The sequence below is a fragment of the Pogona vitticeps genome, chromosome 3 (assembly GCF_051106095.1).
Source record: "Pogona vitticeps strain Pit_001003342236 chromosome 3, PviZW2.1, whole genome shotgun sequence".
In the NCBI taxonomy this organism is placed as follows: domain Eukaryota; kingdom Metazoa; phylum Chordata; class Lepidosauria; order Squamata; family Agamidae; genus Pogona; species Pogona vitticeps.
The window spans coordinates 49841648-49867344 of NC_135785.1; the positions used below are offsets into that span (position 1 = coordinate 49841648).

General features: G+C 40.4%; 1 protein-coding gene across 6 annotated transcripts in view; it reads left to right on the forward strand.

Moving 5' to 3' along the window:
* UGGT1 (UDP-glucose glycoprotein glucosyltransferase 1) overlaps nt 1-25697 on the forward strand; it is a 55953-nt gene that overhangs the window by 717 nt on the left and 29539 nt on the right. For 5 of the 6 annotated variants that reach the window (XM_020787464.3, XM_020787465.3, XM_020787467.3 and 2 more), the window contains exons 2-17: nt 2063-2202; nt 5463-5545; nt 6513-6643; nt 7221-7333; nt 8499-8673; nt 9852-9948; nt 11109-11187; nt 11403-11503; nt 12300-12399; nt 13955-14015; nt 18319-18410; nt 18525-18675; nt 19874-19993; nt 22437-22522; nt 23234-23369; nt 25158-25289. In XM_020787464.3, the coding sequence (XP_020643123.3) occupies nt 2063-2202; nt 5463-5545; nt 6513-6643; nt 7221-7333; nt 8499-8673; nt 9852-9948; nt 11109-11187; nt 11403-11503; nt 12300-12399; nt 13955-14015; nt 18319-18410; nt 18525-18675; nt 19874-19993; nt 22437-22522; nt 23234-23369; nt 25158-25289 (1797 nt within the window). The remainder of the gene's footprint in view (nt 1-2062; nt 2203-5462; nt 5546-6512; nt 6644-7220; nt 7334-8498; nt 8674-9851; nt 9949-11108; nt 11188-11402; nt 11504-12299; nt 12400-13954; nt 14016-18318; nt 18411-18524; nt 18676-19873; nt 19994-22436; nt 22523-23233; nt 23370-25157; nt 25290-25697) is intronic. The other variant, XM_078389378.1, reaches the window with a different exon arrangement.

The window sequence follows — 25697 nt, forward strand, 5'->3', positions numbered from 1 at the left end:
CCAAGGGACTAGTTAAAAAAAACAAGCTGTCTTGGAGAAAGTCTTTGCTCCTTCTGGCCAAGATTTTGGAGAATTGTGCTAGTCAGATCAGTTGATAATGGCCCAGCAGAGCTACTGACTTCACTCAACCTAAGCTTCTTATGTAATGTCTACAGTGCTACTTTTTATTTTTCCAATATGAAGGCAAGTAAGGGAGATTTCACTACATCTTGAAGAGAATTCAGTTATCTGAAGCTTCAGTTTTACTACTTTGTGGCAGCTTTGGAGCTCACAAAGTTACAGTTTTGCTATGCATGTGCATATTGCCTTTGTACAATGTCAGCCATGTACAATTTATATTATTTTGCAGTGTATAGTGAGTGCCATAATGTATAAATTAGTATAAACATGTGTTTGAAAATTAAGTTATTCAAAAGGCCATCAAATGCCTGTAAGAACATATAGGCTAGATTAAGTTAAAAAAAACTTTTCCCCCTCTACTGTTTCTGTGATAGCAGAAAGTACAACAATACTTGCTAAACAGCTACATTTTTCAACCTAATGCATTGTTCAGGAATTCTTATAGCATTAGTTCCAACATTGTGAATATCAAGGCATTCAGTAGATGGGGGGGGGGAGAAAGAATTGAGAGGGGGGGAAGCAACACAACTGGCAGTGTCAAGCTCAGTTTGGTTTGGTCAGTCTTCCAGGATTAAATCTGTTTTATGGTAGGCTGTTGGTAGGAAAGAGAAGACAGATCTTGCTGGTCACTGGTTAGTTTGCTTCAATTTCCTGAATTTAGGATTTCTCGGGGAAGTGATGGCAACACTGAAAGTGAGTGAGAATCATTGGTCCTCTCTGTTAGCATCAGTTGTCAATAATACATATGCATAATGGTTAAAGACAAATTATTTTCTACCAAAGTCATGTATTCATATACAGTAATTAAAAGGGTGGGCAAAGTGCATCCCTCCAAATGTAGTGTTCCAGCATTCCTTACTGTTGACTGCCCAGAGCTGATAGAAGTTGCAGTCCAACAACACCTAGAGGGACACATATTCTCCACCTTGATCTGTAAGCCATACTGTAATTTAAATCAGATGTGGACACTGTGGCCCTCCAAATGTTACTAGATTGCAACTCACATCTGTCCTCATCATTGGGTGGAGAGCTACAGTTCTCCATCCCTAATTTGGGTGGTTGTGAATAAGTTGCTGGGTGTGTCTGTGTTGTGTTTCTCCTCCATGTTATTTCTCCTCATGACAAAGGAGGAAGGTGAAAGTTTCTGCTTTTCGTATTTGGCTGAATCACACTTCCATGCTGTATACCCGGTCGAGCAAAGAGCAATCCTCCAGATGCTGCTGGGCTGCAACAGTCATACTCAGCATAGCTGATAATGAGAAATGCCAGGAGCTGCTATCCAGGAACAACTGGAGGGCTGCACTTTGTACGCCTTGTTACATACTAACTTGGATACCTGTAGCTTCCCTAACTCTAGTGGAGCTTTCTCCAAATTAGAGCTCTCCAGTTGGTCGGACTACATGCCTCCTCATCAGACGTGGCTATGCTGCCTGAGGATAATGAGACCTCTGCAGAGCACAGAGAAGGCTTCTCTACCTAGTTAAAAGAAGAAGAAACAAAGCTCATGTGACTACCATATTGATGTTTCTGGTTTGTTATCTAATCTGTCTATGACTCCTTGACTTTATATTTCAGGGGTTGGGAATCTGTAGCCTCAAAGAAGAGGTGGACTACAACTGTATTCCTCTCTGCCCATTAAAAAGAATGGCTGAAGCTGAAGGGTCACAGGTCCTGATCACTGTCTTATGTGGAAGGCTGTGACTCACTTAAAAGTGAAAGCAGAAGGTCTCACTCTACTTTTCCTGGCATATCATGGGGAGGAATGAGAGGAGGGGGCTTCCACAACTTAGGTTATGCCTGAGTCATACTTAGTTTCCCTAATATCCAATCTCTTGTAAATAACTTCAAACTCTGGAATCTGGCGCTTCCAGTTTATAGTTAGCAGTATGTTGTTCTATATGAAATTATAGTTTATAATATAAAAGTCCTCATTTTTCTTCAGGTGATCTCTGATAAAATGGGAGTTCTAATTGGACTTATTGGACTCTGGGTGAATTTCTCTGTTGTGAAAGCAGATTCAAAAGCAGTTACAACATCTTTGACTACAAAGTGGTTTTCCACACCATTATTACTTGAAGCAAGGTAAGAATGTTGGAAGTATTTTTTTTAAAGAAAGTAGTTTACATATATAATCTTGGTAACCCATGTTACCAAGATTTTAAATCAAATTAGTGATACGGTGGACTATCGACCTACGGACTTAATCTGTATTGGAACAGTGGCTGCAGGTCGAAAAGTCCATAGATTGAGGGTCAATTTCCCATAGGAATGCATTGAAAACCCATTAATCCGCAACCGGCTGAAGAAAAAATACCCCCCACGCAAAAAAAAAAAAGAAAATAAATACACCTTACCGGTTCGAAGCCTTCCAGGGGGCCATCGCCGCTGCCCGAGGCCCCCGAGGGCTTCCCTGCCACTGCTCAAGGCCTCTTGGAGGTCCCCCACCCCTGCCAATGCAGGCTTTCCCAGGGTGGACTGGGCCTACCAGGGAAGGGCTTCATCTGGTAGGCCCGGTCTACCACCCGGGAAAGCCTGGTAGACCAGGCCTACCAGGGGAAGTCCTCCCGTGGTAGGCCCGGTCTACCCTGGGAAAGCCAGCGGCGGTGGCGGACCTCCGAGAGGCTTCCCATGGTGGCGGAGAAGCCCTGGGAGGCCTCCAGAGGCACGATCGGCGGCGAGGCGGACCTCCGAGAGGCCTTCCAGTGCTTCTCCACCGCCATGGGAGGCCTCTTGGAGGTCCCCCCGCCGCTGATCGTGCTTCGGAGGGATGATCGGCGGCAGCGGGACCTCCAAGAGGCCTCCCATAGCGGCGGAGAAGCCCTGGAAGGCCTCCAGAGGCACGATCGGCGGCCTACGGACCAGAAGGGGGAGGCAGGGAAAGCACCAAATTTTAATTTGATGGTTTCTCCCCCTCCCCCTCCGGTCCGTAGGTTGATTCTCTGGCTGCAAGTCGATCGGAAATTTTGCGCCCGGAGAAGTTCGTATCTCAAAAAGTTTGCAAGTGGAGCTGCGCATAAGTCGAGGGTCCACTGTATATTTACTGTTTTGCAAGCCATGGAAAGAGGCAGTGACTTTCCTAAGGTTACTCAGTTTACCTAGTTTTGTAGCTGAATGAAATTTGACCAGGAACTTTTGAACCACAGTGTTTTGTGAACAACTGTGAGGGTTCGGGGTCTGGCTCTGGTTTGTCTTCAAATAAATTGACAGACTTTCTCGGTTTAGAAATTGGTGTAACATTGGATTGTTTAACAAATAACCTGTGTCAACGAAGGTATTCCAACCATTTCCTCCCTCTAACAACTGGTTAGATGACTACTGTAATGCGCTCTACATGGGGCTGCCTTTGAGGCTGCTGCAGAAATTTCAGGTGGTGTAGAATGCGGCGGCCAGACTCCTTAGTTGGGTGAAAAATTTCCAACACATTTCACCCACTCTGGCCGCATTGCATTGGCTGCCCATCAGATTCCGCATCAACTTCAAAGTGTTGATGCTTACGTACAAAGCCCTAAATGGTTTAGGGCCTCGATACTTGGCGGAACGCCTTCTACCACCAAGATCTACCCGTGTCACTCGTGCGAGCCAGGAGGTGAGGCTGAGGAGCCCAACGCCGAGGGAGGCCCGGAAGGAAAAGACAAGAAATCGGGCCTTCTCGGCGGTGGCTCCTCACCTCTGGAACAACCTTCCCCCTGATATTCACGCGGCCCCCTCGCTGGGTATTTTCAAAAAGCAATTAAAAACATTGATGTATACGCAGGCCTTCCCTCCTAGTTAATTCCTGATCCCCTCCTCTTTTCTTTCCTAATGTTTAACCCAATTGTTGAAATTTTTCTTTTATGTAATTCTGTTGTTTTTATTGTTGTATCTCTTGTTGGAAGCCGCCTAGAGTGGTCTATCGACTAGATAGGTGGGATATAAATAAAATAAATAAAATAATAAAAAATAATAGATGGGGCTTCCAGTCTTCAACTGTAAAGGGGTTACACCCCTGAATATTCCAGGGAACCAGCCATTCCAGTGTAAAATCCGTGTTCAGTAATTGTCCTGTCTCCCCTTCCAGTAAGGGGACTGTGTCTTCATCCCGATCTTCTGTTCAAACCAGGTTTCTTGAGGGGGAATCCTCCTGCCATAGTCTTCCAAGGGACCCCTCCGCTGTTGCTCCATCATCCGCCATTCCAAGCTTTCTCTCCTCTCCCTCTCCACCTTTTCCTTCTGTTCCCTTAACTTCCTTCTCCACTCTTTTGTCTCTCATTCCCCCCAATAAGATGGTTTAGGGGTGCTCTCACTTCTCCTTCTAGCGTCCGCCTCCTCCTTTGGGATCCTTAGTTTTTCTACCTTCCCCATCCATGGATATTCCAACCAAATCCACTCCCAACCATGAGGCAGGTTCCCGTTCCCCCTCTTTACATCCACAAGCCCCGCCTCCACCTCTACTCGGGGCTGTCATTCCATTCCCACCAAAATATTCCTGCTTTCTTTAACAATCATTTCTTTCCACTTCCCTTCTACAATCCCTAGGTCTGTTTTGGGTGGTCTTATCTTCCTGGGAGGGGGAATAGGTGGTGTATTCGCGAAGGCTTTCACGGACGGGATCTAATGGTTGTTGTGGGTTTTTTTGGGCTCTTTGGTCATGTTCTGAAGGTTGTTCTTCCTAACGTTTTGCCAGTCTCTGTGGCTGGCATCTTCAGAGGACAGCACTCTGTGCTCTGGTGCAGTTTGTTTGGGAGTTGAGTATTTATGGCTGTGAGATCACCTTTTCTCCTTTTCAAGAGATGGGTGATTATGGTGATCAGTGTGTTTTTGTTGTGGGTGTATTGTTGTGATAAGAAAGAGAGATTATCTGTCACTGTGATTGATGGGTGTTGTTAGCTGGTCTTTTGTGTGTAGTGATCACCAATCTCTCTTCCGGCCACAGAGACTGTCGAAACGTTAGGAAGAACAACCTTCAGAACATGGCCAAAGAGCCCGAAAAACCCACAACAACCAGGAATAGGTGGTGTTTGTACTTTCTTGTCGGCAGAGGGCAGGAGGGACGGCACTCCCGTGAGAGGAATTTGGCTCTCACTGTCAGTCTTACAACAACTAAGAGGCAAAACTGTTTTCCCCCCTAAGTAATAAAATGTTGGGAAAGTGTGAAGGCAAGAGGAGAAGGGGACGTCAGAGGATGAGATGGTTGGACAGTGTCCTCGAAACTACTAACATGAATTTGACCCAACTCCGGGAGGCAGTGGAAGACAGGAGGGCCTGGCGTGCTCTGGTCCATGGGGTCATGAAGAGTCAGACTCGACTTGACGACTAAACAACAACAAAAAATGTAATCTAATGCTTCCTACTCCTCTTTTTAGTGAATTTTTGGCAGAAGATAGTCAAGAGAAATTCTGGAATTTTGTGGAAACTTGCCAAGACTTTGGATCATCTAATCACGATGGTAATGTTTGCATTCCTTGATTGCTTTGTTAACAAGATACATATTTTGTGCTGAATGTTGGAATTATTTGTGAAGTCTTTTGCAGTATAATAACAGACATTGAGATGTATTTTTCTTTGTGTTTGAAGCTTCACATTAAATATAAAATAGTAATTTTTCCCTTTATGGTTTGAAGTTGTTGCTCCCTGATATTTCAAGACAGGTGAAGAATGTATTTTAGTTTAGGCTCAAATTCTAATTTGGGAAAGGTGTTATCCGCTGCATTCTACCTGTGGGTGTGGCTGAAAGTGGAGTGTCGGATCAGATAGACTGATGACCTTCTCTAGGAATCCTACAGAACTTTATAGATCTCCATGGAAAATTCATCGCAGCTGCATTATCCCAAAAAAGGGTCTATTCCAGAATGAAGCCGGATAATCAAAAGGTTTTTCGAACCTCAAACAGTTGTCTGAACTGCTAGCTGTGGAATAGACTGCATAGTCGCGGTTAGTGAAGTATGGAAATTTTTAGTGTTGCAGCAAATGAGTTGGAGTTCAATGTCTCAACTGTATCTTCCTCTTAGTATACTTTTAAATAGGTAGCCTACTTTAACAGGAACCCCACTTATGCAAATATATGCCATTTATTCCAATACTGCATAATGCTGAAACATTTTGCTGTAAGAAACTAGGTTTCGTATTGACCAGTTTAGAAATAACAACCATGCTATTTCTTGTGAATAGTCAAGTTCAGAAATAGAGTTTTTAGAGGAAGATAGTCCAGGATCAAAGTGTATATTGCCAGTTGATGGGTCTGTAGTAATACAGTTCCAGAATTGTCTGACTATACAGAGTGCTGGTGCCTTGTCCGGCCTGAAAGCTTATTGCTTGTTGCAGATGGGTAAATATGAACTGTTTCTAGATGACATATTCTGAAATCAGTCTCCCTTTCCAATAAAATCTAAATACTTTGCATTCTGGCTCGGCAGGTACTGATTACTCCACTTACAATGCAATGCTGCAGGCAGCTTCCAAGAATCTTTCACCTTTGCAACAGAACTTGCTGAAATTTGCCTTATCTCTCCGATCTTATTCAGCTACAGTTCAAGCCTTTCAACAGGTTAGTACAAAGCTTCTTGGGATTTATTCTATACTCATGATTCATGCAGACAGTAGCAATACGAAGGGAAATGGCCGATATTCTATCTCTTTGGACTAGCAGCCTATCAGATAAACTTGACTCTACCACCTTATTGACAGTTCAGGAGTTTATGTCGGGAACTGAAAATAGGCTATAGGGCCATGCTGAATTACTAGGTTACGTTTCCTCCCTTTCCTCCCATCCCAGTTTCCCTGATTGCTTGCCAGTTCAGACCCTGAAATCTGTTCTGCCTTCCAATTGTTTGCGCTCTTGCTTGTCAGCCAAAGGAGATGTTTGGCAGAATATTAGGATAATGTAAGGGGGATAAAAAGGCATGTATGGCTGTCTTGAGCTCATTAGAGGTAAAATGAGACATATAAAGTAGAAGCACTTCAAAAATATACAGCTTAGGTATAGTTTCAGCCCTTTTAAAAACTTACACATAGACAACTGTATCTATCAGAAATGGGATATCCTAAGATCCTGTTGTTTTGATTATGTGATTTTCCCCATAATGGAAGTTGTATCATATTACAACAGATATATTTTTAAACAGATAGCAGCTGATGAACCCCCACCAGAAAGATGTAATGCATTCTTTGTTGTCCATGGAGAGAAGACTTGTACATCTGACAGACTTGGAATGCTCCTACAGACAGCTTTGGAAAGGTTGTTTTGTTTTGCACAAATCCATCATATATTCTGCTTATTTCTTCTTCTTTTAATTATTAGAGAAAATAGTGAGTTTCTGCTTCATATATACATTTTATTTTCAAAGTTATTTTGAGCCAATGGTTCTATATTCTTGGTCAACCTGAGTATCCTGAAATATGAACAATGTGGGTGGTTTTGAAAGATACTGGGTGTCATCAACAATTTCAGGATTCCAGTATCAAATGAAAGTATTCAGTCTCTTGTTTTTCCTATTTGTCTTCTGGAGAATGTAGCAGATAACTTTTAATTCATGTTTAATGGTTTAGAATTTTAATCTAATGTGTGGTTTAGATTACAATAATGGATTTCAGGTCAGATGGATGGTTTATTTGATAGCTTTTACCAGAAATAGTTTCTCGATACAGAAGTCTGCTTTATTGAAACACCTGAAACTAAATTGAATTGTTGATACGATCTAGAATAGACCTACTGAATAGTGGCTGAAATCCTGTTGCACAATTTTATATCTCAACAAGGATTATGTCATCATCTGCTGCTGTCTTGGGGCAATGAAAAAACTTTCTAGAACCCTTCCTCCAGGTTTTGGGAATCCCTATGTCTTGTCTTCATCCTAGGGCAGCTTTCAGTAGCTGTGGAATTGGGGTGGGAGTGGGCTGTTTTGAGGCCAGAAAATCTCTGTTCCAGTTTTAAGGGTGCTCTGGAACAAAAAGGCTCTCCAGGGATTCCTGTAACTTGGGAAGGGGGAGATCTAGAAGTTTTTTTTCATTGCCTTGAAATAGCCATGGCTGATGACATTGCTTAGTGCAACTCTGCCAAGAGGATTTCAGCCAATGAAACATTCATCAGTGTTGACTTAATGAGTCCCATTCATTCGGTGAGTCTACCAGGTAGTAACGATTGGACTGAGCTTTGATTTACAAAAGGATAATTAAAAAATAACATTTAATCCTATTTGATACCGCATATGGTCTGAAATTTGTCTTGTTGCTTTAATTTGATTATTTTAAATCTTTCTAATGAAGCACCTTTGAGATGGTTTAGAATCAGAACATTGTAGTAAGCTAATGTATAGAACTCTCACATGCTCATTGTGTTTTACGTGCATTATCCAGTCCTTTTAAAGCCCAGTTTTTAGCTTTGTCTGTCTGTCTTGCTCTAGGCCAAAGCCTTTTGTATTCAAAGGAGACCATAAGTACCCAGGTTCAAACCCAGAAGGTCCTATTGTAATACTGTATGCTGAGATTGGCTCTGAAGACTTCTCCAAATTCCACAAACTACTTGTATCAAAAGTCAATGCAGGAAAGATAACCTACCTACTTAGGCATTATGTCGCTGTAAGTATGGCTGTGATATAAAAGCCATATGATTTTTTTTTTTTAGTCTACAGGAATAATATTTGTTTCTCAAAAATGATTTATCTAGTCTAAAGATTTAAATTTGAGTTTGACATTTTTGTAACATCACATGGATCTTGTAATGTCAGACACTGATTATATTTTGCAAAGGCCTATGTATGTTGAAAGAGGCTTTCCTTTTATGATATATTTAGAAATATGACTTTTTTGTCTGTTCACCCAAGGCAACCAAAAGTTGTGTAGGCTGAATATGATCAAGGACATGAACTCTATCCAGCTATTAAGAGACACAAAATATTTAGGGCATTCCTGGCTGGAGTTCTTTTTTTGGCAGTTAGGGTATTCTTAGTGCCCCAGTTAACTCCTGTGACTGCACTGAATATTTTTAAAAGGCCTCTCTCTTGTCATTGAATGGATGCAGAGAAGCAGTAGTTGTGCTACTCACTGGCCAGTATCCTGTCACAGATTTATGCCTGCATACATGTGATTGTGTAAATTGTGGGGATTATTTGCTCCTAAGTAATGATTTGCTGCTTACATTCCTGGTTGCATGCTGGCTGAGAATGGAAGCTGCGACTCTTTAATTAGTAGTAGTTTGCCATTTCAATTTACTTAATTATATTTGTGACACTATGAATCCCCAGTAGGTGTCTGGACATTTTGGCAGATTGCCAGCTGTCTGAGACACACACACACACACACACACACACACACACACACACACAGAGAGAGAGATATTACTGTAGGCAGTCTACTGCTCCCTTCTGGAGAGATGTCATAATTTACTGTTCCCCTATTCCGAGGGTACTATGTCATCGTCTCATGGTAAAAGTAAAGGTGTCAGAGAGTATCAAGAGCAAGATTTCATGAAAGTAGTGAGAAATACTTAATTCCTGCCAAGAAGTCAAAGTGGGAGTCGCTGTGGTTATCATATAATAGACACAGTTTTCATCTTCTTACCAATGGGAGCTCAAGCTTAGATTTGCTTACTTTGGAAGGGTACTAAGGGAAATCCACAGTGCTTTCAAGTATTTGTTACAATGAGAAAGTTAAAAATGGGTGGTCCTTTTGCCAGCAACCCATGGTATTGCAAAACTGGGCAAGACACAAGATCCATAAAAAATATTACTGTTCCTTGCTTTGACTTTCTTTTGTAGAATCCAAGCAAAGAAAAGGTCTATCTGTCAGGCTATGGAGTGGAGCTGGCCATTAAAAGCACAGAATATAAGGCCAAGGATGATACCCAGGTGAAAGGTGAATTCCTACCTTAACAGTAGCAATGGTTATGTTCTAAAGCATTTCTTAATTTTTTTCATGCTCTGTCACTATGATCCTATTTAAGAATGAATGATTCTTTGAGAGTATATGGATGATATTATGTAATGATTGTTTTCAGGTCAATTTATATACCATAATATTTATATTTCCACAATGCAGGTTAAATAACATCAATTGACCACTGTCTTCAGCGATGAAAAAAAGTGTCATCATTGACTTTTCTGCCACTCTGGCATTGTTGTGTGTTTCAACTTATCCTTGTCATCAAGTCCTATTGGGGTTAGATGCAGTAACTTTTAGATCTACCTCCTAATGCTCTGTATCATGATTTTAAAAAAATTGATTTAAATTGCGATTGAAATTTTAAAAATTAGATTTTTAAAACCATTTGAATAAATAAATGATTCTTTTGACTTAAATCATGATTTAAACCAATTTGCTTTTAAAGAACCATTAAATTTTATCAGCCCCCAACTTATAGCAATCATTAAATGTGCTTTGTATCTTTATTAGACACACATATATTTAGGGCTGCATAGTAGTCAATTTGGCAAGTGAGAAAAAAATATGCAATAAATATTGTAGTTCTTACTCTGTCCAGTATAGAAGATGTGTAACAAGTAACTTCTAATCATTGGGAAAAATATTTGACATCAGCTTCCTATGGTGCTAGAGTGGGAGCAGGTGAAGAAATGAGGCCTAGAAAGCAGAAGGAGACAACTGTGAAGGATGCAGGGGTTCTCCACCCTCCTATCTACACTAGAAAGTGGCTTGAAAGTGATAGCATAGGGAACAACACAATCTGCAGGGGGATGACCAGATGTCTGTTTAAGCAACTACAATGATTGTCTGCAGAATAGGACGAAGATGCTCTAGTTCAGTGGTTCTTAACCTTTGTTACTCGGATGCTTTTGAACTGCAACTCCCAGAAACCCCAGTCAGGACAGCTGGTGGTGAAGGCTTCTGGGAGTTGCAGTCCAAAACTCCTGAGTAACCCAAGGTTAAGAACCAGTGCTCTAGTTTGTGGGAATGTGCAATGTATTAATAAAATGTACTGAAGCCTTAAAAGTAACCTCTTTATTGCTGGTGGTTTCCTGAACAGTATCCTAACCAGAGTGGTTTTCATGTTTTTCTAGGTACAGATATGAATGCAACAGTAATAGGTGAAAATGACCCCATTGATGAAGTGCAAGGATTTCTATTTGGAAAACTGAGGTACACATTATCATTTTGATAAGCCTCTTTATTTTTCTTGCTATCTTGCCTAGCCTATTCTAAAAATGACAAGAAAACGTAAAAAGAACTTCAATTGTTTTTTCACACTAAAACTTGTGAGATGTCCAATAAAAAAATCTAAATCCACATTTCATGGGTAGTTAATATTTTTATCTAATGCTAATTATTAAAAATGCATTTTGGTTTTTTCCCAGCCAGTTGCATCCCACTTTGAGAGAAGAATTAAAAGAACTAAGAAAACATCTTGTTGAAAGCACAAATGAAATGGCGCCCTTAAAAGTGTGGCAATTACAGGGTATCTGCATTTTATTTCTTTATCTTGTGTGGTTGCATATGTGTAGACATAGTTGTATTTGTGTTGTGCAAATTTGGAAAATATTGTCAAAATGTACTTTTTAGAAGCTGTTGAAGAGTTTTTGGGTTTTATTACAAATATACTATAAACAGATTCCATGACTTCAAACTGCTGTGTTAGGAGATGTATCCATAAATGTGTTTAGAAGTAATACAAGGTGTGCATTCTGAGATACAGTACATTTGCATACTAGTCTTAAGAAATTCCCCATCTATACAAAGGCTTGCTTTTGAAAACAAGGATGGGAAGAGCACAAGATCACATTCTACAATTCAGGTCATTCTGTTTGATTTCCAACTAGTGAGTGTTTTTGTGTTTGTTGCATAACCTCTTAGAAATATGGTTGTTGGAATTACATAAAATGGTTGATGTGTAGTACTGATGCATCACATCCCTTCAAACATGGGTTCAACAGGTCACATTAATGTCTTCATCAAAATGCATGGAAGAATGTTTATACGCTTAAAAACATTAAGAGGCTATGCTGATCAGTACCTGGACAGCTAAGTTTAAAGGGAAGAAGATTGCTCACCTGACAGTGCTTTTATGCGCTGGAGAGATTGAAAATCTGCACTGGAAAGTCTCCAGACACCCATCTAAAACAGACTTGGAGGACTTACTCCCAGTAGTACTAACTGAAGCAATTCCATCAGTGGAAAAACCTAAGTAAATATTGCCCAAGTGTGTTTGGTGTTATGGATGCTATGATAATTGAATGAAATGTTTTCATTTTTAGATCTAAGTTTTCAAACTGCTGCCCGGATTCTTGCTGCTCCCACTATGGACACTTTGATGGTCATGAAAGATCTAAGTCAAAATTTTCCCACAAAAGCAAGGTAATTGTTGATATTACAACCATTAGTAAGTAGTAGCACAAATATGTTGTGCTAACCATCTATTTCACTTGGAAGGTTTTTAAGATTTCAGGTTGAGATCTTGTTTTTCATACTTGAATATGAACACTATTATAGATCAATAGACTTTTGGAAGACCTGCCTTCCTGTATACTTAAGTTTCAGAAACTGGCAATAAAATATCTGTTACAGATTTAAAGTATTAAAAATAGCTTCCTTGCCAATTGACATAATGTTCATGGCATGTTTCATAAGTTTTAAACCATTTGTGTGCATAAAAAGAATGATGTACATTATATGTGTTCTCATAAAAAGGACTGAAGACAGAGGAAAGCCTGTACTGAGCACCCAGAAATAAGTTCAGCCTTGGCCACCTGTTTGACATGAAGGATGAGAGGCATATTTAGTCATATCTGGTCTAGGAGCATTGGGGTAGTATCCCTGAATTATAAGTACAGTACCAATGAATCAGTGCTACAATATTCTTCATTTAAACTATGGGCCAGAGTCCTATTAGGTATGCCCATTCATAGAACTCTGTCAGCATAAATCTTAGCTGTGAATTGTTGCAAGTAAAGAAGTTGGTTGTAAGCCTTTTGTTTTGCACAAGTCACGTGATTTGGCATACAATAGCAGAGGCCTATGCTGCCGCCTTAATCTGTTGCAATTCCCAACTGGGATTTACACCACAGGAGTTACACCAGCATAAATATAGGGAATACATAATACATGGTGGATTCAGGCTATCATGTATTAGGTATTTCCTATAAAAGATGAGATGCCAATAATAAAATAAGAGATGTGAAATACAGTGGTGCCCCGCATAGTGACGATAATCTGTTCCAGATAAATCGTCGCTATCCGGATTCGTCGCTATACGGGGCAAAAACCCCATAGGAACGCATTAAACCCTGTTTAATGTGTTCCTATGGGGGGAAAACTCACCAATATGCGAAGATCCTCCATAGGGGCAGTCATTTTTGGTGCCTCTAAAGCGAGGCAACGCAGCGGGCGGCCATTTTGGAACTGCTGATCAGCTGTGCAAAAATGGGGCCTTTGGGAGGACCGCGGGGGAGGGCTCTCCCGTGGTCCTTCCGAAGCCACCGCCGGCATTTTCGCCCAGCTGAGCAGCGCTCCTTCGGAAGCTCCCGTCGCTCAGCTGGGGGAAAATGCCGGCTAGGGCTTTGCGAGGATTGTGGGGGAGGGCTCCCCCACAATCCTTCCCAAGCCCCTGCCGGTCAGCTGGGGGAAAATGGGGCTATGGGGAAAAATTGGAAAGCGATTTTTCCCCATAGGCAACATCGCAAAAAAAGCGATCGCTATGCGGATTCATCATTAAACGGGGCGCCTGTTAAGCGAGGCACCACTGTACTATATTGGTTTTGTTTCTGTGAGGGTTTGACTTTCAGCTCCACATTCGATTCAAAGAAATCAGTCAATTGTTGCTTCAAAATAGGTGAAAGATTTATTGTTGCATTTAACAATAAACAAGTGTTTGGTTATATATAACTATATGTGCACATATTTATGTTCATAGGGCGATAACAAAGACAGTGGTTCCTTCAGAACTTAGATCAGAAATTGAAGAGAATCAAAAGGTAAGAGGATGCACTTGCATATGCATTTGAGTTTCATGGCTGAATTAGGCCAAAGTCTGCTAGTGTTACATGAATATTACACTATAGTAGCTGTCTCTCTTTTTATACTTTTTGCATAGCTTTAAAGTATTTCTATTAATATTAGGTAGCAGACATTATTTAAAATACTGCACATTTTACATAAGAAGTACTTATGAGAGCCATGCTCAACCTTAAACCTTGCTCTGATTAAAGAAAACAATATAGATTATCTGTTCATACAAGGCTGTTCCTGAGTCATAGCAAAGGCACCACAATATAACGCTGTATATCTTCCTGGTTGTCTTGCAGAGAATGCTCCGTAGCCATAGACCTGAGTATCTGTTGCTGCTTCTGCAGTTGCTGTACATCTTAGGATGGTATCAGTAGGAAATAGGACTGGTAGTCTTGAATGAGAACAAAAGTTGTTTTGTGCAGTGCTGTTTCTAACTGATGGTGTTTTGAGCAAAATGATTTATAACTGTTTTTTTTTCTTGCTAAAGTCGCCTTAGTTAACATGTTTTATAGTTTTTCTCAGCTTAAAACTGAATTCACATTGTAATTGGTTGCTGCCACCACACATTTCATATGTACCATCAAGTCACCTCGGCTTTCCTGCAACCCTGATTGAGTTTTAAAGTTATGCAAGACGCTTGTAGCTCAGTGAGGTGGAGCATGTGGCTGTTCAGCCAGAGGTTGGAGTTCAATTCCCCATTGTGCCTTGTAGGAGAAGAGCAAGCTACACAATCCCAGAGTGAGCCCAGAAAGAAAGGAATGGTTAAACACTTCTGAGTATGCACTACCTGGAAAATCCTGGCCAGCATCACCCTACGTTGGGATCCACTTGACAGGACATATTGTTTGTTTGTTTGTTCATAATATTTCTATCCCACCTTTCCCTCCAAAAGGACCCAAGGCAACTTGAGTATTAAAAGGGATATTGCCACCCTTCAGTGAGTTTCCATGGCTAAGCAAGGATTTCAGCCAGGCCCCCTGAACCCTAGAATGTGACTACACAGAGAGGGAAAAGTGCATTCCCTTGCTATGAAGTCATACCAGAGAATTTGCATCCCTTTGATTTAAATGGCCACACTTCAATGGACTGCTTGCAGTTCTTATAGTTCCTGCAGGTGGCACACTTTAAAGAACTACAGTGGTGCCTCGCTTAACGGGCGCTCCGTTTAGCGACGAAACCACATAGCGACGAAGATTTTGCAATCGCAAAAGCGATCGCATTGTGATGTTTTAAATTGTTTTTTTCCCTGCTTTGCGATGATCGGTTCCCTGTTTCGCTTACCGGCCATTGCAAAGCTATGATTTTTTAACAGCTGATTGACAGTTCTAAAATGGCCGCCGGGTTTAAAAAATGGCTGCCTGCTGTTTTCTGGGATGGATTCCTTGCTTACAGGGCAGCGAAAATGGCCGCTGTATGGAGGATCTTCGCTAAGGTCACTTTTTTGCTCATAGGAACGCATTAAACAGGTTTTAATGCATTTCTATGGGCTTTTTAAAATCGCATAGCAATGAAATCACTTAGCAGCGATTTTTGCTGCATGGATTAACGTTGCTATGCGAGGCACCACTGTACATTAATAGCCAATGATACAGGCTTTTACCTTTTTCAGTTGTCAGCTTCCAGCACCGAGCTTTGCTTTGTCAGACTAACAAATAAATAAAATAACAGCAGTGTTGTCCAGGATGGGAAGCCTTAAAAAATTAAAATAAAGAAGAATCTTGAGAGAGGGGCTTTACTGGGCAGAGTGTATACTGGCACTGCCATATGTGTGCGCACGTCCACACCTTAATGAGGCAAGAGGAGAGGGAGGGGGACTTGCTTTTAGGGTGCGCATGCACAGATCCTATCCTCCCTTTCTCCATTGATTCAAGCAATCATATGCTTGAATTGATCCAAAATGATTTGTAATTTTAAAAAGTAGAAGATATCTGGGTGGGCAGGAAAAGTTATGAACTGGGTAGGGGAGGACTCTGGGCTGATTTGCATTTCCTATTGCGCCATCTAATTAACAGGGGAAAATGTGAATCAGCCCACCCCAAACATGAAGCGTCTTCTGCAGCTTTTGGTAAAGTGGTTGCCCACTTAGTCTGGCCTTCTGCCCGTTCTATGGCACACTGACTCTAATTTCACTCTTACTCAAAGGGAATATAATCTCGAAAACATGCTCCTGAACCAGAAGGAAAAATGTATTGTAGAGTAAAAGGTGACAGTTGAATCTAAACAGAAAAACATGATAGTTTCAGACCACAGATCAGTCTCCAAAAGAGTTGAGGATTTCCTTATTTTTTGGTATTGCAGCTTCAACCACAATTTATTTTTATTTTTTTTTCTGAGGGTTTTTCTGCTCTTTCAGGATTTTTTATGCTTTTTAAAATATGTGAACATATACATTAAAATAATTTTTACTGACCAATTTAAAGCAATAAATATTTTTCAAAAATCCAACATATAAAACAAAACAGTCAACAGCAACAAAACACCTTAGACTCTCCAGCCTCTTTCCCCAAAATGCTTGGAACAGTAGAGAAACCACATCTGCCTGGAAATGAGAGTTGTTGCTTTAGTCTCTCTCTTTGAGACAAGGTGATTTATACTGTTTCCCCATGAGCAGATTACATGCTACTCAGAAACACATTCCAGGAGCATATGTGTTTCATGAATAGCTAGTCCTTCTCGAGGGGAGGCATTAAAAACAATACAGTTTTCAGCATTATATTACTATTCTAAATTGCTAATTTTGATAAAATGTACAAATAGATTTTTTTACAGCTTCCAGAAGCTAGCATGGTACAGAGTATATTTGAAGCATCTGTGAATGATAGCCAGAGTAAAAGGATTGTCAAAAAGAAAGAAGCATTAATTTCTATAGGGGAGATAATGTGGAACCCCCTCATTGACCATAACTAAACAAAGCCTAGAAAACACTAAATATACTGGGGGAATAAAAAGTACTAAGAAATGTCAGTATTTATATGCAAAGCACTGAGAAAGTTATCTTAATGAGGTCTCTGAATAAATATATTTAAAAAAATAACTGCCTAAGTTGAACTGGATTGTCACAACAAGGAGAGGAACCGCAGGACAAAAATTGGAGGACTTTGTTTAAATACCTTGTGAGGATGAGAACAGTTGCTTGTGATTCAGTACAACAGTCTTTCAATTGCTCTAAATTTATTTTGTGGGGATCAAACTTGGGCTTCAGATGGCAATTTGATGGTTTATCTGATTTTTCAGCTTGAGTATTGCTTGACTGCGGTGGAAAATGTTAATTTGGGAGGATGAAATTTTTTTTTTTCTCAATGTAATTGTGATAGGTTTTTGTACCCATTCTGACTGCACCTGGTTGGGACAGCAAATGTAAAAGCCACCTTGTAATGCCTTTTATGGAGTACCTTGGTTTCATGAACATGTGGCATCTCCTTTGCATCAATCACTGTTTGTCTTTGCAGCCAGTAATGTCACCCAGCCTGAACAGCTACTGTCAGGCATTAGTCTTAATTTGTCTCATTATTCAGTTTTTTTAAAAAAGTTTGATCCTACAGTATAATGAAACCATCTGTTAATGTTATTCATAATTGGATAGCTGGATAGTTTGAGGACTGCAAATTAGAAGGGCTGCAATTTGAAGACTGTCCATGTGTCTGAATTTCTCATGTGTCTGAACAGAGGATGGAATTTAATAAAGAGAGTCCACAGAAAAACCACCAAAATGGCAGATAGCAAGCTAGTTTAACTTTCTTGATTTAATGGCTTATCAGTCAACATCTATAATAGATTAATAGATAATTTTTACAACAGGACCCTAAAACAAACATAGGCCTAATTATTGCACGTCACCAGTGAACATTTAGAATGTGAAACCAGTATTTCATCTACATTTCATTCCATTTCATTCTGTTTCTTTATGTCTGACAAAATAAACATATCCACGAAAGCTTACGTAAAAATATAAAAGTCTTTAAGTTGTTACATTTTTTTCTTTTTGTTTTGTTTCTTTGAATTTCACCTGATACATCTATAATAGGATAGTTCATGTGTTGTTATTACATGCATTAATAGTCATTATTTATGATGGAGACACTCATTTGTAATGGGAGAAGAGTGGTCAGGAAATATTCCACATCTACTTGCTGGGGGCTGTTGTGTTTCACATTTAAATGTATAAGTAAAATATTTGCTCTGATTTTGTTTATTTTTTGAGAGTTGAACAAAAATGATCATGTTTACGTCTTGGTCTGCTATTAATGGCTTCGTTGCACTTTTCTCCAGTATTTCAAAGGCACTTTAGGTTTACAGCTGGGGGATTCTGCCCTGTTCATAAATGGACTCCATATAGATCTTGACACACAGGATATATTTAGGTATGAGCTCTGTGATTGCTGTTCCTCTGTTAGCATTCATTATAGCAGTTACAAAAGTCTAGTGTACATTGACAGCTCTGTTTTAAAATTTTATTTGATCTGTGCTCTTTCTAGCTTGTTTGATGTCCTGAGGAATGAAGCTCGTGTTATGGAAGGGCTACACAGTTTAGGAATTGTAGGTCTTTCCATGCATAATGTATTAAAGTTAAACATCCAGCCATCAGACTCTGACTATGCTGTAGATATCCGAAGTACCGCTATTTCAGTAAGTATGGGTTCCACTGTCTAAACCAGACATTCTCAGTGGGGACCATATAGCCCAGGGGAGGGGGGCTGACATTTTTGAAGAGGGCCACAGACTGGAAACAATTCTTTACAAACCACCTTATAAGGTTCATTATGTGACTTACATAATCCTGATTCAGCCTATATTTCTTTCATATTGTGTTTGTAGCCATGGCAAAAAAAAGCTGCTTTGTAACATCTCTGTTGGGGGGGGACTTCTAAATTTGGTGTTACTGCTGGGCTCTCATTGTGGAATTTATTGAAACCACTTTAACTGCAATTAGATAAAGATTTATGCTTTGCCCGAGAGAATTTAGAATTCAGCAGGATACGTGCAGATGTCTAGCATGTTAGTCGGAGCTCCAGATTGCAACAGAGGTATAGCTGTAATCTTAAATCAAGTTAATCAAGATCTGAAAAACTTGTTACAATTCTTTTTGAGATCAGTATTTTACTGATGGTGAAGGCCAGTCCCAACGGCTATGTCAAAGAGACCAGAGTTGGTGCAAAGGAGAAGCACCTAGAGTGGCACAGCTAAGATACCCTGTTTTCCTAAAAATAAGACCTAAGCTGAAAATAAGCCCTAGTATGATTTTTCAGGATGCTCGTAATATAAGCCCTACCCAAAAAATAAGTCCCTGTTAAGTGAAACCCTGCCCTCCACCATTGTGCAGCATTGTGCAGAAACCAGAAGATGACATGGCTGTATTTGAATAAATGTAGATTGTTGTACATGGAAAAAAATAAAACATCCCCTGAAAAGCCTTAATGTGTTTTTTGGAGCAAGAAATAATGTAAGACCCTGTCCTATTTTCGGGAAAACATGGTAGGCATTTGTATCCTACTGTGATGCCCCAGAAATGGCCCTGACGTTCCTACAATTGTATAGTGCTAGCCAGGGAATTTAACCTTCAGGATAAGCATGCAAGAGCAGAGCAGTATAGCTGTGGTAACACGATCAGGCTGAGCTTCCTTTATTTCATTGTTGGTCTCTACAGTGAAATCACAAAGAAATATATCACAATGAAATATAGTTTGCATCGTGTAGTACTAAGAAAGCAATGCTAGAAAAATTAGTTTTCCAAGAGTTGCTGTTTAGTACATATTATGTCTCATTAAATAGTAATGCTGATTTAATAGTTCAAATGAGGATTTCTATTTCTCTCTTTCTTTTTTAGTGGATCAATAATCTTGAAGTTGATAGCAGGTACAATTCCTGGCCTTCCAGTGTCCAGGAGCTGCTCCGTCCTACTTTCCCTGGTGTAATCAGACAAATAAGAAAAAACTTCCATAATCTTGTAAGTAGTTCTGTTTTACTGTATCTGTACACTGAATGTTCCAGTGTTGGCAATTTTAGATTTTTTTTTATAGCCCCATTTTGAAATCCTACCAACCATGGCTTATAGCTCCAGATGAGTCAGTGGTAAACTTCAGCTCAAAGCAGAAACTTTCTCTCAATCAACGTTTCGCCAGTCTCTGTGGCCGGCATCTTCAGAGGACAGCACAGAGACTGGCGAAACGTTAGGAAGAACAACCTTCAGAACACGGCCAAAGATCCCGAAAAACCCACGACAACCATTAGATCCCGGCCGTGAAAGCCTTCGCGAATACACATGGTCTTGCTAGACCATAGTTTTGTATGATGGTTGAACACAACCATTGAAATTTCTATCCATATGGATACCAGAACAATGTATAGATAGAATGGTAAAAATAAATCCTCTAGAAGAATTAAAAAATTAAGAGTGAAACAGACCAAACCAGACAGTTGAAATGCCTTGGGAACTCTAAAGAAGTTGCAGTGTTGGTGCAGTTGCATTTCCCTGGAGTGGGCATTCCATAACTAGAGCATCAGAACCGAGAGATCTGTCTCCCTCTTGGATATAATATACTGGATGGATGGACTTAAGTCACAACAGGATAATAGAAGGAGAGACACTTCTTCAGAACCTTGGGTTATAAGCTATTTAGGGCTTTAAAGATAAGCAGCAATATCTTGAACTGGGTTCAGAAGCGAATAGCCAGCCAAGGCAGCTGCTTCAGGAATAGTGGACTGTGATCAACAAATAACTGATTCTGCAGTTTTGAGAGAATGCAGTCCCTTCTTGTATAGATAGCACACCAAATTCCCAGACATTAGAACCCTTTAACTGCTAGCCTTTCATCTTGTCAGGATTTAGCTTCAATTCATTTGCCTTTATCCAGCACATTACTGACTCCAGACATCAATTTAGTACAGTAGTACCTCAGTTTGCGAAACAGATTCGTTCTACACAACGTTATGTAGTACAAAAATTTCGCAAACTGAAACACCAATTGTGCTACAAAAGGGGTGGCACTATAAGCACAGTGCACCCTGGGAAAACCCTTTCGTAGTGCAAAGAAAAGAAAATGTAAACTGGGGCTTCATTTCTTACTGATTTCGGTTCATAAACCGAAAATTACATAAACTGAGGCAATCACAAACTGAGGCACTACTGTATCTGTACAGCTACATCAGACTTAGATGACAAATGAGAAATTGAGTTGGTAGTCATTGTTGTATTCACTGCGCTCTCCACTGTATCACCTCATGCCATCATATTTTCATATATGTGGGATAAGATGCAACCACAGTTCAGATGCAGTCATGTCAAACAAGAATCCCACAGTGTAACTTCTGCAGCCAGCACTGCTAGTGAAATAATCACTATACCTCTATCATTCAGCCCACATAATCATTCAAATGTTGTACCATTGGTTGTTTTTACTGAAAGCTGCAAGATGAGAGTGCATCAACAGGGTCACACTCTCAGCTTCTCTCCCCCAACAAAAACCTTGTGTTAAGGTGACCAAAGCCATTTCAGTACCAAACTAACACCTGAAGCCAGGCTGAAATGGGTCTAGAATAATCTGCTTCCTCCAAGATTTTGCCCTCAGAGCTTCTGTTAGCTGCTGGGTGATATTTCTAAGGTCTAGAGAAAGTGTCTCTTTCAAGCTTTCTGACCATCTTTTAAGAACCTACTGATCCATCTTTTAAGGACCTTCTAGGTGGACCTGAATCTACCTAGTAGGTCTCATTCCCTAGCCAAAATAGGCCAGATCAGAAATCCACGAAGTTGGTTGCTCTTAGCGCTTTGCCACTATCCTCAGGCTGAAACTGATCCCGCATAACTGCACTAACTGGAGCTTTGTGTACCTCTACTAGAACTGTTACAGTGACAGTGTCCAATTTAGCAGAGGTGTAAGCAGTTTAGAGAGAATGTGTAAGTGCCTTGCAGACTTGTCATAACAGACACCAAGCTTTGCTGTAAAGGTAAAGGTTCCCCTTGACAATTTTTGTCCAGTTGTGTTCGACTCTAGGGGGCAGTGCTCATCCCCGTTTCCAAGCCATAGAGCCAACGTTTTTTGTCCGAAGACAATCTTCCGTGGTCACATGGCCAGTGCGACTTAGACACGGAACGCTGTTTCCTTCCCACCGAGGTGGTACCTATTAATCTACTCGCATTTGCATGCTTTCGAACTGCTAGGTTAGCTGGGACAAGTGACGGGAGCTCACTCCGTCACGTGGATTCGATCTTACGACTCCTTGGTCTTCTGACCCTGCAGCACAGGCTTCTGCGGTTTAGCCCACAGCGCCACCACGTCCCAAGCTTTGCTGTAGCTGCACATAATTGTACTCTTCAGATCATGATCTGTTGCTCTATCTCTTCTGAGGAGATGAAATGGCTTTCAAATTCTTTGTTTTGTTACCACTTTCAGGTATTAATAATAGACCCATCTCATGAGAACTCGGCTGAATTGCTCACTGTGGCTGAAATGTTCCTTAGCAACTATATACCATTGAGGTAACATTGTGACTTGTATGTGTGTAGAACTTGTAAGGAGCTGAACCAATTTCAGTAACATTCAAAACTATTCACCTTCCTGAGCCTAAGAAAAATAAACACTTGGCATGCTGGAGGCCTGCTAAATGTTTCTGAAACTTCCCATCCCACTGGGGTTTGTTTATGTGGTGTTATTAGGCAGTGCATTTGCATTGTTAGACTGCTTCCCTCTATGAGGGCAGGTGCGCATCTCTCATGTACCATAATCTCTTCCTTCTTCTACATAACATCTCTCACTACTTGGAACCATGGCATTAATTCTGCAACATTTCAATTGTAGCAACAGTAGTTAATATTAATTTCAGTCTGTTTCTGACGCAGAATTCAAACCTGACTTTTGATGCTGGTTGTAAGTTCTAGTTATATAGGAACTTAAATGTTAAGGAGAGTTAACACCAGTATATACTGTACATAATGGCTCACCTTGATTATGACTGGCAAGAGAAATTGTTTACTGTTTACACATATGAGATGGTTTATGAGAGGGTTTGTGGGGATGAAAACATGGTATTACAGCTTGTTCTTAGTCCATTTGACCACTATTAAAGGATGAGCAGCATTATGTCTTCGGTCCCAGATGGCTATTAATGTCATCTGATCATGTACATAAGCTCAAAGACTGACACTCTCAGTTTGAATATTTTATTGTGATTTTAATCTGTTTTTCAATAGGATTGGTCTAGTGTTTGTGGTTGATGATTCCGAAGACGTTGATGGATTACAAGATGCTGGGGTGGCTCTTCTTCGAGCCTACAATTATGTTGCACAGGAAGTAGATAATAATTATGCCTTCCAGACAGTCATATCAGTAAGTCATTCTTCCCCACAGCAATGTATTATATTTAATGCATGCTAACTATTTTGCTAGGATATTAAGAAGAGACATTCCGTTTGCTTGATCTATTTGAGGGGATAATAATTCTAACAAAGTAATTAGCTTGTTCTTTAAGATATGGGGGCAGCTGCAGGTGGGAGTTCTTGGCTAGGCCATTTTTGAGAGGACTGCAACCTTGCTTGGGATGCCAGAAGGGTGACATATCTTGCCAAAGCCACACTTTTCCTACTCTTCCATTGTTCAGAGTATTTGTCACAGTAGTATAAAGTGCTAATGGTAGGTGTGCCCCCTATGCTGTTCCTGGTGGTAATGCAGCTGAAAGGTGGAGAAGATTGGCAACACTGTTCATATGAACGTCCATTTGTCCTGTTCCTCACCCTGGAATTATAGTGCTGGGAACAGAAGGGAAAAGTAGCATATAGATTTCCCTTGAAGCTCCAAGAAAAATGCCTCTAAAGCCATTCCAGTGCCTTCCTGTGTCTTCATCCTGCTCTCCCCACTGACTCTGTTGTACCTACACATTGGAAAGCTGGGTTTTTTCCCATTGCGTCTGTGCATAGGAAAGGCAGCCAGAAAAGTAGTGCTGTTTGTCCTTTGGACAAGCCTTGCATATGTCCAAAGAAGAACTAGGTATGCATTGTTGACTTCATCCCTCTTGTCCTGTGTTAATACAACATTGTGTTTTTATCTAACTACCATCGCAAAAGGATGGCAGAACATTGCATAAACATAATTAAGATATCTTTCAGTTTGATCATTTAAGAAAGTTAGTTTTGGGAAATGATTGTCTTTTGGAGGCTCACATTATGTCAATTTGCTTTTTATTTTCTTTTTTGTGAGATTGCTGGCCATTTACTTACATTTTGAGCAGTGCAGATGCTGAAATGACTAATAATAGATGGCCAAACTGTGACCAAGCAGATTTTAATATATCTGACTCTGTATTTTCTGTTTGGACTTTTAGTTTACTGTATTATTCCATGTATAAGACGACCCCCACTTTTCCAACCCCAAATAAGAAACTTTGATCGCTGCTTTCCCCCTTCACCTCCTAAGCAAAATCAAAGGGCTGTGGAAGTGGAGGGGAAAAGCAACGATGAAAGGGCTGCAGGATCACAGCCTTTTGATCCTGCAGACCTTTCATTGCTGCTTTACCCGAAGTAAAGCAGTGATGAAAGGGCTGCACAATCACAGCCCATTGAATCTGCAGCCCTTTCATTGCTGCTTTACCCACTTCCTAAGCCCTGCGGGCTGCATGATCAAAGTGTTGCAATGCTGCAGCCGTTTCATCGCTGCTTTACTTTGAGTAAAGCAGCGATGAAAGGGCTGCGGGATCAAAGGGCTGCAATTGTGCAGCACTTTGATCTCTTTCCCCCTTACTTCCATGTATAAGACAACCCTCCATTTTTATTCTATTTTAGGAAAAAGTATCGTCTTATACACAGAAAAATATGGTACTCTAAATATTGGAATATGAGTATATTAGGCACTCCATATAGTTTTAGATGCAGAACTGAAAAGACAAATCCTTCCATCGGCTTGATTGCTTGGGCGTGGAGAGAGGGACAAAGCTTCATGGAAGAGGACAAGCTTGAGCTTGAAGGAAAATAGAAGTAGCACGCATTAGCTCTTTAGGATGGAAGTCTGAAGAAAAGGGGCAACCAAGGGGAATGGAAAAACAGGTGATGTGTTTATGCTACATTGGAAAGTGGAGGCAAAAAGGCATGTTATGGCAAGTCTGTGTTATCTTTGTTTCTGCAGATATATAACCAAGTAAATGCAGGAGAAACTCTTAAGGTGGAACATGTGGTTAGCATTCTTGAGAAGCAATATCCTTACGTAGAAGTGAACAGCATCTTAGGAGCTGATTCTGCCTATGATCAAAATAGGAAGGTAAGGAATTTATGTACAGTTAATGGATTTTCATGCCCTGCAGCTTTTGTTCCAGCCTTTGTAGTAAGATTTCTGTCGGCTTGCTGAGTGCGATGGCAGCTGGATAAGAATACTTTCTCTAAATTTTTTATGTCATAACAGTTTCATGAATGTTGCCAAAATCAAAGGAAAAAAGTTAGGTGGTGGATATACAGTAGCACCTTAAAGACTAACAGATTTGTTTCATAGTGATGAAGTTTTCTGGACCCGATCATGGAGTGCTCCTTTTATGCCCTTTACTCGTATTTTTCGCTCCATAAGACCAACCTCTCCATAAGACGCACCAAATTTTTAGGAGAAGAAAACAGGAAAAAATAATCTGTTTTCTTCTCCTAAAAATTGGTGAGCCTTATGGAGAGGTCCATCTTA